At 36.6% G+C, this 12,714-nt stretch overlaps 1 protein-coding gene across 4 annotated transcripts in view; it reads right to left on the reverse strand.

Moving 5' to 3' along the window:
• Positions 1–12,013, reverse strand: part of LOC149563655 (splicing factor U2af small subunit B-like) — a 28,529-nt gene extending 16,516 nt beyond the window's left edge. The window contains exons 1-2 of one of the 4 annotated variants that reach the window (XR_016364106.1): positions 11,746–11,928; positions 10,411–11,593 (exon numbers count right to left, since the gene is read on the reverse strand). Coding sequence is in view for 2 of the 4 variants with exons in the window: in XM_089826816.1 (XP_089682942.1) it covers positions 10,539–11,429 (891 nt within the window). In the remaining 2 variants the exon portion in view is untranslated. Of the gene's footprint in view, positions 1–10,135; positions 11,594–11,745 lie in introns of those variants that run through there. The other 3 variants (XM_089826816.1, XM_089826815.1, XR_016364107.1) reach the window with 3 other exon arrangements.
• Between the last annotated feature and the right edge of the window lie 701 nt (positions 12,014–12,714).

The raw sequence follows: 12,714 nt of genomic DNA on the forward strand, positions 1-12,714 counted from the left end.
TTTCTAATCGTAATTTCTATTCATACTTGCTGCTATGATTGCTGTAAAAGAATTTCCTTAGTTTGTTGATTCAAAAACTTTGTAAAATATTGAAGGTTTCGTAGTTTTCCTACAGTAAGACATGTAATGATTACGAAGTAATTGGTAAAATACTTGCTTGATATTAACAAAGACCAAGAGGTCAATATATCCAAAAGAATAAAATGATGTTTCCTTAGGAAACAATCGTAAAGAATAAAAGCATTCTATTCTAGCTAAAAGAAAGCTAACAAATAACTACAAACTAACTAATATTAGAAACATTCTAATATTTACAATATATTATAAATAAATAACCATTAACTAATAATAGAAGCTCGTCTATTATCGCAATATCCTCTCTTAACGGTTAATTTATCCACAACTACAAGTTGTCCTCTAAATTTAACAAACTTATCAAGACCATGAGGCTTGGTGAGAATGTATGCCATCTGATCCATTGTAGGAACATACTACAAGTCCATTGTCTCATCTTCAACCAATTGTCATATGTAGTGACAATGAACATCCACATGCTTGGTTCGTTCATGGAAGACTAGATTCCATGCTAATTTGATAACACCTTCGTTATCAACAAACAAAGTGGTCGGTCCTGTTGGTGACATCTGCATTTCCCCCAAGCATCCGACGAAGCCAAACAGCTTCACAACCTGCCTTAATTGTATCTCTATATTCAGCCTCTATGGAGGAGAGAGAAATTGTTCATTGCCTCTTATTGGTCCATGTGACGGCACAGGATCTCAAACTAAACACATATCCAGAAGTTGACTTCTTATCATCAACAGAGCCTGCCAAATCTGAATCTGTGACCCCACTAAGTCTAGGAACTTCGAGAGTAAAGAAGTCCAAAATCTATGGTGCCCTTCACATAACGAAGCACACGCTTTGCTGCCATCCAATGATCAACCTTAGGAGCTATCATAAAACGTGAAATGTAGCTCAGTGCAAAGCTGATATCAAGCCTAGCAGCAGAGAAGTAGATGAAGTTGCCTACTAGTTGCCTGTATGTAGTATCATCAATGGGAGGAGAATCAGACTTGGCTGATAACTTGAGGCCTTTCTCCACTACTGTTGATGCAGGCTTGCAATCCTGCATACGGAATTTGTCTAACAGAGCCCTGGCATATTTGGACTGGGAGATTAATATACCAGAAGACTGTTGCCAAACCTCAACACCGAGGCAATAATGCATGAGCCCAAGATCAGTCATATCAAAACACTGGCACAAACTCTATTTGATTCCCTGAATCAAAGATGTTGAACTGCCTGTGATGATCAACTCATCCACATAAATAACCAAAAAGATGATGTCACTATCACTAGTCTTGATATATAAATTTGAGTTTGAAGAACTCCTCTAGAAGCCATGACCACTGAGGTACTTATCAAATTTCATGTACCATGCCCTAGGGGCCTACTTCAAGACATAGCGAACTTTCACCAATTTGAGAATCTAATGGTCTTGAACGGTAACCTTGATACCAGGAGGTTGCGTCATGTAGACCTCTTTGTGGAGATCACCATTCAAGAAAGCACTCTTGACGTCCATCTAATGAACCTTCCAGCCAAATTGTGCTGCCATGGCTAGGACTAATTTGATTGTGCTCATCTTTGCAATAGGGGCAAAGGTCTCTTCATAATCAATACCCTAACGTTGAGAAAAGCCCTTTGCAACTAAACGAGCTTTGTACTAATCCAATGTACCATCAGAGTTGTATTTGATTTTGTAAACCCATTTGCAATAAATGGGTTTCTTCCCTAGTGGAAGATCATAAAGGACCTAGGTGGTTCAACAGGTTTTTGTGTTCAAATGTCAAGGCCTATTCCCAATCTGGAATTCCTTTAGCCTCAGAATATGTTTGAGGTTCAAACACACTGTGAATGTTGACCATGAGAGCAAAGTTAACAAACATTGTAGGTTTGCTCTTTTTTCCGAGCAGTTCTCCCATCAATGAGCTCATCATCACGAAGATCAACAAGTGTCTTAGCCCACCACATAGGCTGGAAAGGAGAATGACCAACATGAGTATCAAGAGATGCTCTATGATCAGATTTCTCATCTGAAGAATCTAGATCAAACCCAAGTGAAGCATCTACAAATTTGGGTGATCCTCCAAGAGAAGCTAGAGCTATCTGTACAGGGATCACTAGAATAACTAGAGTTGCAGGAGCTACTGGAGCTATCCCATCAAGTGGACCTAATGGAAGTCTAACTCCCAAATCATGAGCCTTCATAGGCTGATCTGCTGGATCAAGAACAGGAGTAACAGGCATGAATGGTACCTGTTGCTCATCAAAGCCTACATCATGACTGTACAGGAGACGAGATGTCTCAATGTCGATCAAGCGGTAAGCTTTATGAAGACTATTGTATCTAGCAAGCTTGAGTTTTTTTACTCTTGGCATCCAAAATGGTGTGACACATCAGGGATCTAAACAAAAGCAAGGGAGACAAAAACTTTCAAGTGACTGATTCTAGGCTTGCGACTTGACCAAGCCTCTTCCGAAGTCTTACCTTTTTACCGCCATTGTGAGTGACCAGTTCAAAAGATAAATTGTGATGTTAACTGATTCTTCCCTAAATGTTCAACTACATTGTTCTGTTGTGGGGTGTGGGGTGTGGGGTGTGGGGTGTGCTTAACTGGTGGCGCATAATGTCATGAGTATCACAAAAGCTAGAGAAGTCATTAGAACAAAATTCCCCCCATTGTCTGACCTAAGAGCAATTATAGATTTCTCAAACTCTTTTTCAACTAAAGATTTAAACTTATAAAATACAATGAATGCATTTGATTTCTTTTTAAGAAAGTATACCCACATTTTTTTATTGAAATCATCAACAAACAACAGAAAATACTTGGACCCAAGAATAGAAAAAGTGGCCATAAGGTCGTAGATGTCAACATTAACAAGCAGAAGTACTTGAGAAGCTCGCCATGAATCGCTACTCACAAACTCCAAGTTGTTCAATTTGAATCTTTGGCAAATCAAGGACAAGCCCTTCCCAAACAAACTGAGAGAGAGAATGCACATTTAAGCTGCCAAAGTGTGCTAACAGAAGACCACCGAGCAGCCATAGCCAAGTCCTGAGAATCACCAAAATCAGTAAGTCAAAAAAGACCATGATCGTTAAGACCCACTAGAACAATAGATTGAGTCACCCTATCAGTGATGGTGCACTAATGTGAACAAAAAGTGACATCCAACTGTGGAGAGTCTTGTAGCAATTGACTGACTGAGAGTAGATTTAGTTTCATCCCTGGAACCTAGTACACATCAAGGAAAATGAAATTCCTCCCAACAAACTGAATATGAATGTTGCCTTTACCAACAACAGTGTACTCTTCTACGCCACCAAAAATAACAGAATCCAAATTAGGTTGGGTAGTCAATGAACCAATCTCTGCAATGAGTGAAATGACAAGAGGCACCTGAATCAATGTACCAAGCAGACGACTTTACATGATATGCAGATCTTTTAGCCATAAAGGCGTAAAAGGCAGATTTTGTCTGCTCAGTGTGCTCTGTACTATTCACTTTGGGCTATGAACTTGATTGCTTAGATTGGGCGGCTAAGCATTTCTAACATTCAACCTTCATGTGACCAAACTTGTCACAATAGTTGCATTGGATGTTCTTCTTCTAGGAGCCTTTTGAACCTAGAGTAGAGGATTTTTGCTAAGAAGACTATTGAGACTTGCCTTTATTATTCTTAAAGGATTTAGCAACAAAGGCTTGCTCTATGGAGGTGAAGTTGGAACCGCTATCGAACTATTGTTTCCACCGATCTTGTTAAAGCAGAAGTGTGCTGAGATCTGTAAAATTCAAATCAACACCAAAAGATGTGATGTTGAGAGTCCCAATAAAATCCTTGTACGACTTGGGTAAACTCCGAAGAGTGATAACCACAATGTCCTCTTCCTCCATCTTGCGACAATGGCAAACAATTGATCACGGATTTCCTAAATTCTATTCAGGTGAGCCTACAGCGATGTTTGCTCATCCATGATAATAGAAAAAAGAGTGTTCTTCAAAAAGAAAACTCTGCTTTTGTTAGAAGTCTCATGAAGATTCTTGAGATGTGCCCATATCTCGACAGTTGTCTTGTCGGGTGGAATCTTAGAGAGTTGATCATCAGCTACAGTTAATTTGAGAAGCATCACTGCCTCCCAATTATTCAGATCCCATGTATCCTGATCAATACTAGGGGCAATCAAACATTGTGTATTACCCAAAATAATCCGATCAGTAATCCTATATTCAAAAACTGCTATTATATGTTGCTTCCAAGTGCCATAATTCCAACCATTGAATTTTGAATTGCTCTCGAGCAGAATATTAGTCAAAGATGCCATAGCACGTTTTTCAATGGAAAAAAATGAAAATCTATGTAGGCACGCACTTTGAGGTAAAAAAACATAAGACCCGAAAAATTCAAAGGGGTGCTTAGAAGAGAGCTCGAAAAACCCAGAAAGAATATGTTGTCAGTTGCTAGATCCACTGGCTCGAAAATTGAGGCACCCAGAAAAAACATATGACAATCCAATTGAACTCTTGAAAACCCCGCCAAGAATATGAAAAGAAAAATTTGATCTGATACAAAAAAATAGTGTTTTGAACCAAAAAAAGGCCCTGCTGCAAAAACAACCACAAAAAATGGCGGAAATGTGCAAAAAAAATACAACAGTTGCAGAAAAATGGTCGTAAAAAAAAATCACAGAAAATAATTTTGAAAAATATTGCTCAAATAATTTCGAACAAGAAATTATAATATTTTTCAAAAAAAATCAAAGAATTGGCTTTGATACCATATTACAAATTGATACATAAAATACTTGCTTGATATTTATAGAGACCGAGAGGTCAATATATACAAAAGAATAAAACGATGTTTCCTTAGGAAACGGTCGTAAAGAGTAAAAACATTCTATTCTAGCTAAAAGAAAGTTAAAGAAAGCTAACAGATAACTACAAACTAACTAATATTAGAAACATTCTAATATTTACAATAGATTACAAATAGATAACCATTAACTAATAATAGAAGCTTATCTATTATTGTAAAAGTAATTACTTATTCAGTTTTCTGATTTGTATGTGTCATGATAACTTCAATTCAACCATATATTCATCCACTTGCAATTTCTAGTTTTAGCTAGGAAAAGTGTCTCTTCACTTTCTCCAAATTAGACAGCTAAAAGTTGTATTGAAATTTAACTACAGTGACATTTTCTAGATAAGTTTATAGGCTAAGGCATCTAGAAAGCAACTCCAACGTATAGACCTGGCAAATATGTTAAACCATCAGAGAGATACGATTTCCATAGTCCATAGATCAAATTGTAAATATGTTTATGCATTCAGTGGTGTAGTATTTTTTGCATCAACATTTTGGATCATACTACATGATCCATCATCGGGATGAGAGATGCAAGAGAACAAAATATCCCACCCTCCTTTTTAACCTACTTGGTCTGCAATCTACCCATCTTTTGTTCTCTTGCAGCTCTCATCTGATGATGGATCATGTAGTATAATCCTAAATGTTGATGCAAAAATTACTACACAGCTGAATCTAGAAATATATTTAGCATTTACAATGTTAAACCATGCCAAAAGAAGCTTACTTCATTATTCTCTTTCCTATAGGAACAAACAATATGAAACACTCTTTTGAGAAATATGTAATATAACTTTCTTTTGCACGATATCATAATCTCTGTTTAAATTGTCGTATAGCTTGTACATTATGCAGGACACCTTATTCATATTAGATTAAACAAAGGACAATGGTGAGGAGGCAGTGTGGAATTCCTGCATGTACATGCAATCTTAGGTTTATGCATAAGTTGAATGCATATTTGGAGGATAATGAAGACTGTGTGCATCTAATTGCATCAATTCCTTATTAAGCGGAAGACTGTGTTATGCTTTGTTTGTCTATTTTTGTGTATCACAACTAACAAATCTCTAATGCTTCCACTGGGGAGTGCATTGGCTGCCAAGTGGTTGTTAGTGTGGGCATCCCCTCCTTTCATGGTTAAAAACTTAAAATGCTTCCCAAAATGAAAATAAGACACAGAGAGGTTGACTTAATTAATTATCAAAAAGAACCACTGGATGGTTGAACTCAACCCACTAGTTGATTCGTATGACCAACACAAAGTGAAACATATAATCTAGTTGTTGACATCCTTATTTGCCCAAGGGATGGCCAGGCCAAACAAGGAACACCTGAATCACTATTTTAAGACACAATGCTAATACCTCTAAATGAAAATAGCATATCCATAATGTCATAATGGATATTTTAGTTTTGGAATACAGATAATTTGAGACTAATAAAGCCATGAAATTTTCCAAGTCCACTTTTCGGCAGCTTATCCTTAAATTGGTGTTTTTTAAAGATTAAGGACAGCTGCATAAAATAATAAATTGAATCAAGATCTAAAATGGTCAAACAATGAAAAATAGGACATTATTAAGAGCTCCTTTTGCAAATCAACCATGCAGAATAATTAGAAAGTAGAAGAAAAATAGAACTTGCAGTACAGTCTGAAGATTAAATGTCAGGAGTATGGTGCACTCGTACTGCTCAGGAAATCCCCTATTTACTAGCTCTAACATCATACCTTCCGAAAAGAGGTTTGTTTTCTGTATGCTTTCACAGAACAGTAACAAATTAACTGTTTATTTTCTGTGTGCTGTCACCAAACAATAAATAAAGTTTATCTTTTAAAGTATTCCTGGATATCCTAATTACATTTTCATTTCTAAAAAGAGATTTTCTAAACTTCTACAAAATAATTTGTGCATAAAAATTGGAGATTACTCAAGCCTAATAAGCTCCAAGGGAGATCTTTCCCATTGAAATGTTTAAAAAATTAAATATAAACTAAGTGGGATGGAAAAAAGACATCAATCAGGATAAATTTAAATGATCTGGTGAACAGCCTGTTAATGGGATGGGCCGGGATGGGTCAAACCAGTGTCTGGTGGTGCAGAGTCTGTTATGTGATCGAGACCATGTGAAGGTTGTTAGAAACTGAATTTTGATGGGGCTTCCAAAGGAAATACCAGGCCTTCAGGTGCGGGTTTCATTGTCTGGGGTTGGCTAGGCAACATCATAGCTATTGGTAGAAGAAAATTGGAGGATAGAAATTATAATGCAGTGGAGGCTTCGGCTGCACTTGTGGCAGTTAAGATAGCGAAGAGTTTGGGAGCAACAAAGTTACACCTTGAAGGTGACTCGCTTTTCATCATTCAAGCAATTACCAAAGGCACCATAGAGGCATGGCATCTTCAGAAGCATGTGCACCTTATTGTTGATGAGTTCGCATCAATAACTGACTATAAGATAACACATATGAAAAGAGAGGGGAAACAAGAAGCTGATTGGTTACCCGATTGGGCATAAACTTTTATTAGCAACGGAGAAATTAGACTGGAAGACATTTCAACTTTATCATTTAATTTTTTAAATGATTTTAAATATGTAGCCGTTTAAGAAGAAAGAATTACAAAGGTGACAGAATGAGTTGTCGACGTACAGTAGATGATTCTTAATGACTTTGAGTTGGCCGATAAGACAGAGTAATATGGACAGAGAATCTAATGTGTGCATGGAACAAGAAAGCTGTTAAACCTTGCAAAAAAATTGTCATTATTGATGTTTTGAGAGTGAAACTGTGGTGAATTGGTGTAGTAGGAGTTGCAGAGTTTCTTGGTGATTGCTAGAATGCAGCTAAGCAGCAGAACCCTTTCTCTGATCCAGTCACAAAGAAAAGGCTTGATGGCATGTTTCTCTTCACGGACGACCATCTTACTAGGTGTGTTTCCCTCATTTTGGGTTAGATTTTCGACCAGATTACCAATAGACAGAGAACAATCACTATTCTCGGATGCTCGGCATAGTTACAACCTTCCAATTACTCAATTACTCTATATAGGGGGGAGGGGAAGTTAATTACAACCTCTGGGTGGCCTTTCAACCATCCAGCTTGCCAGTTGCCCAATAATAGAATAGAGGGCTATAGTTGGAATGTCTATTCAATGATAATGGCATGGGGAGTCCATTTTGGTAAACCAACAGCGAATGTCAGAAGGATTATGGAAACAATTGTTCCGGCAGAGATCTCAGTTGGCTTGGAGTCAATTCTGGAGTGGGCAGTACCTGGGATCAGTAAGGATTTTACAGTGAGTTGTTTGAATACAAACATGATTTGGGTGAAAATAAATTGACACCCTTTGTTTGGAGGTTGGATGAGCACACTAAAAATGATCACTTCATGGAGGCCAAGACGGGTTGGGAGACGTTGAATTTGTTGCTGAAGTTGAGGCATGTTGAAGTGGAGCTTGAAGAGTTGAAGCGACAGGCAAGACTCCTGGAGGTTCTGGTTCCAAGGCCACGACGCTCAATGAGGACAAGGCACAGAATCATAAGGGAGAGAGACTCTCAAGTGCAGAAATGTGGTTGGTACTTTTGTGGTTTATCAGCTCAAAACTCCTTTATTGTGTAATGTTTAACTTTTGAATTATTAATAAATGGGTATTATGACCGAGCCAAAAAAAATCTGGTCAACAAGGTTTGAAAACAGTTACCAAGAAGGAAACTGGAAATAACATATGGGCAACAAACAAGCATTTCTAAAAATAAACTCTCAAAACAGGATATAGACAATCTGTTTTACATTTCTCAGAAGTCAGAATAAGGATTCAAAACAATGACTCCTGAGAAATAAGATGTTGAATATTTCAACAGAAAATCCATATCAATCTGCTTTTATGTTTGAAGCAACGAAAAGGATAATCATCAAACCTTCCAAAGCTAAGCACATCAAAAAAGAAGCCTTCAAATTTAAAATAGACAAGATAAAATGTATTCTACTGAATCTCATGGTTTACAATTTTACATCCTAAAAGACAGCAATTCTTCAAAATTCATAAGAATCGAACTTAGAAGAAAAATGATTACACAAATTTCAATGTCAAACATGGTCAATGAAATAAATAATAAATGGAAAATCGCAAAGTTCTAACAACAGTTTCAATGCAATTTTAAAATCACAAAAATGGTCTATAAGACTCATTTGATTACGATTTCGTATCAACACATTTATTTTCTGCTGTCAAGGCAATGTAAGTTTCTCGACTCTTGGACACATGCAAAACCTGCAGTTCTTGCAAAAGTAAATATTGAACAAATGTGGCCACTGAGACCTTTGCAACAGCAATGTAAGAAATCACTTAAGATCTGAGATAGAACCACTAGCCATTTTAACAGTCCCTAGCTATCTCCCTTCATTCTTACTTGAAATTTTATGATTCTTGAGAATTCTACTTATTTCACATTCAACCAAATCTACAAAATCCCACTCATGAAAGTTTTATGCTTAATATTCCAGTTGTATTTGACATTATTCCACGCTATTAATCCTAGATTCAATGGGAAGGGACAAAATGATTATTTACAAAACATTCTGACCGCAAACAACGAGAACAGTCAACTTGGAATTAGTCAATCTTAAATATGTCCACCATAGCATAGCATACCAAATATGAAGAAATACATGAAAAACACACAATGAATAATATCATATATATCATAGATATATAATGTAAGGGAGCTACCCACTCTGGTAGGAATTTGCCCAAAAAAATTTGACCAAAAACACATATATGTAAAATAAAATCAGAAGCATCTTAATAATAGAAAAACTATTATCCAAGCAATAGTCTACAGCACAACGGTAAGTTGTGGGTTCGAATCTTAATAATAATCTCGGTTTCAGCCCATTACCCATCACAAAATTAGAAAAGCTATATCCAACCAGGATCAAGTCATAAACATCAGCTTCACTTATCAACAATCAATCTCTTGAACCTTTCACCGCATACAATGCAACTTGTTATCACATTTTGATAAACAAAAAAAAAGTACAATTAAAACAAAACAAAAATGACAACAAACATAAAGGAACATTCAAAAACAAGTTAAGCACGGAGGTATACAACTTTTAGTTTCCCAAATTCTAAACACGCATTATATCTTTAATGTGAAATATTGGAGGCATTCAACACATAGTCGACAAATAGATTTCATTACTACACAACACAGAAAGAAAATTTCATTTCTATGGATTTGACTGTTCACATTTTGAAAACTACAGAAATAACTTCTCAATAATCAGAATATCTTTGAATATGAGAACAACTAAATTATACAAGGATTGTATAACAGTTCCAGGATATTCAAAAAAAGAGAAAGATAAAACGTCAGATTCATTGCAACATTAAATCCACAGCTAGTGCTCAGAGAATTAAAGGTGCATACTGCACGCTTCTTGCAATCCAAGATTCCCCAGTTGTTACCTTGCAAACCAGAGCAACGCCCTTAGCATTTGGAGAACAACCCACAGGTTTCACCAAGGAAAATATAGTAAATTCGTGCAACGGCTAATCTGTCTGCACCTTCACTTCTAAACAAAGCAATGCACAAATCAATGACCGGAATTATAAGCAGGTCCATTCTGTGCCTCTCTTTCCCGATTCCACTGTTCAATTCTAGCCCTTCTCTCAGCACTGTTATCCCTGGCTGCGGGACTTCCATTCCGCTTTGGGCTCCGAGGCCTATGACTGCCACTGCCACTCCGCCGATAGTCCCTGTCACTTTTGTAATCACGATCGCCACTCCTCCTTCCATTTCCTCGATCATCACGGTCACCACTTCTCCTTCCACTACCACGGTCATCGTATGATCGGCGAGACCGAGGCAAGGGACTCAGGCTTCGGCTTCTGCTGCGGCTCCGACCACCTTTGAATCTCCGATAGTGTCCAAACAGTCTTCTGCGCAACTCCCTCCCTATCTTTTTCACATGCATGAAGTTGCAATATCCACCTCTGTTGCAATTGTTTTCTTCGAACTGCCTGCAGGTGGCCTCACGGAAATCCGTCACAGGAGAAAAATCTACTATGATCGGGCGACCACAGTAAAATCTGCCTTGAAGAGCTTGCAATGCAGCAGCCGCCTGCTCTTCCTCCTTGAACTGAACATAGACATTTCCCACCATGTGATCAGCCAGATTATCGCAAATATTCAGGTTTTCAATTTCCCCAAATTTGCTGAGCTCTTCATATATGTCTTCAAAAAATTCATCAAAATGTTCCTGAATTTTACGGGGATCTAAAGCCTGGCCCTGGGGATCGAGCCCTGGGGTTACCATGTCCGGCCGCTGGTACATGTTTGACAAAAGAAGCGTCGGACTTATTGTAGGCCTGTTGTGAAGACGCGAGCAGCGGTCGCCATGACGGCATGCTCCGATTTTAAAATAAAATGGACAATTAACCCTATCCTTTTCAGTCCCAAATATCGAAGCCAAGTGCTCCGCCATGATCTCTCACTGGAAATTCCGCGAGCTCCAACGGCAATAAATAATATTTCAACAAGACTTTGAAATTTTAAGTGAAACGTCAAGAAGGCTCAACGGACTGTGGAAAATTTTAATTTCAGTAGTATTTCACCATTTTTTTTCTGGAAATTAAATGGCTTGAAACGCTGTGTGAAAAAAAAAGGATTTGAAAATTTAGGCACACTAAACAAACAATCAACAGAATTTGAAGATCAATTTTAAGAACCCGACAGATTCAAATGCTATAAGAACATCTGAAGAGGGTTTGAAGATTTAATCACTTGTAGACATCACTAACCTGTTCCTACTATCAAGAAATTCGTCCTGCTGAGCTTAAAATTGCTGACAGTCGAATGCAAATGAGTATCGCTTGCTGATAAACTATGAAATGAAGCCCTAGCCTGGCTTCTGTGTTCTACACTCTACGACCCCTTCCTGGAGATTGCTCAATGTTCAACTGTTACGTTAAAAAGCCCAGTTTACTGCGAAGTACTTCGCTTTTCTAATTTAATGGTTGCGATAAAGAGCCCAGAAGCAAATCTAATTTTTATGTTCTATTGGTCTACAATCAAAATTAGATCATAAGATAAAATAAGTATCATGTTTTAATCCTTTTAATTAAGTAATTCAATTTTTTTTGAAGATCAAACATAGTATTTAAGACGAATTTATAAGGAGATGTTCTATTGACCTACCATCAAAAATCAAAATTAGATGGTAAAATAAATATCATTTCTGTTTTAACTCTTTTAATTTTGTTAAGTAATTCTATTTTTTCCAAAAATTAAAATTTAGTATTTAAGATGTATGAAGAAGAAAAATCTAAATGTCTAACAATGATCAAACATGTCTTTTAGGATGATCTTTTTCAAATTTTGTGTAATTCAGTTAAGTAGTTGAATAACTTCCTACACTAATCTTTAAATGTAAAAACTTTCTCAATCATTAAATAGTTATAAAAAATTAATAGAAATAACTTAAATAATAATATTAAATAAACAATATTTAAGATGTATGAAGAAGAAAAATCTAAAGGTCTAACAATAATCAAACATGTCTTTTAGGACGATCTTTTTCAAATTTTGAGTAATTAAGTTAAGTAGTTGAATAACTTCCTACACTAATCTTTAAACGTAAAAACTTTCTCAATCTTTAAATGGTTATAAAAAATTAATAGAAATAACTTAAATAATAATATAAAATAAACCACAAGACAATAATTCATCTAGAAAAACTGACATTTCAAAAGTCACTACTTTTTATAGCT

Source organism: Cupressus sempervirens, chromosome 4 (genome assembly GCF_028749045.1).
Source record: "Cupressus sempervirens isolate cs-2001-9-10 chromosome 4, ASM2874904v1, whole genome shotgun sequence".
Taxonomy (NCBI): Eukaryota; Viridiplantae; Streptophyta; class Pinopsida; order Cupressales; family Cupressaceae; genus Cupressus; species Cupressus sempervirens.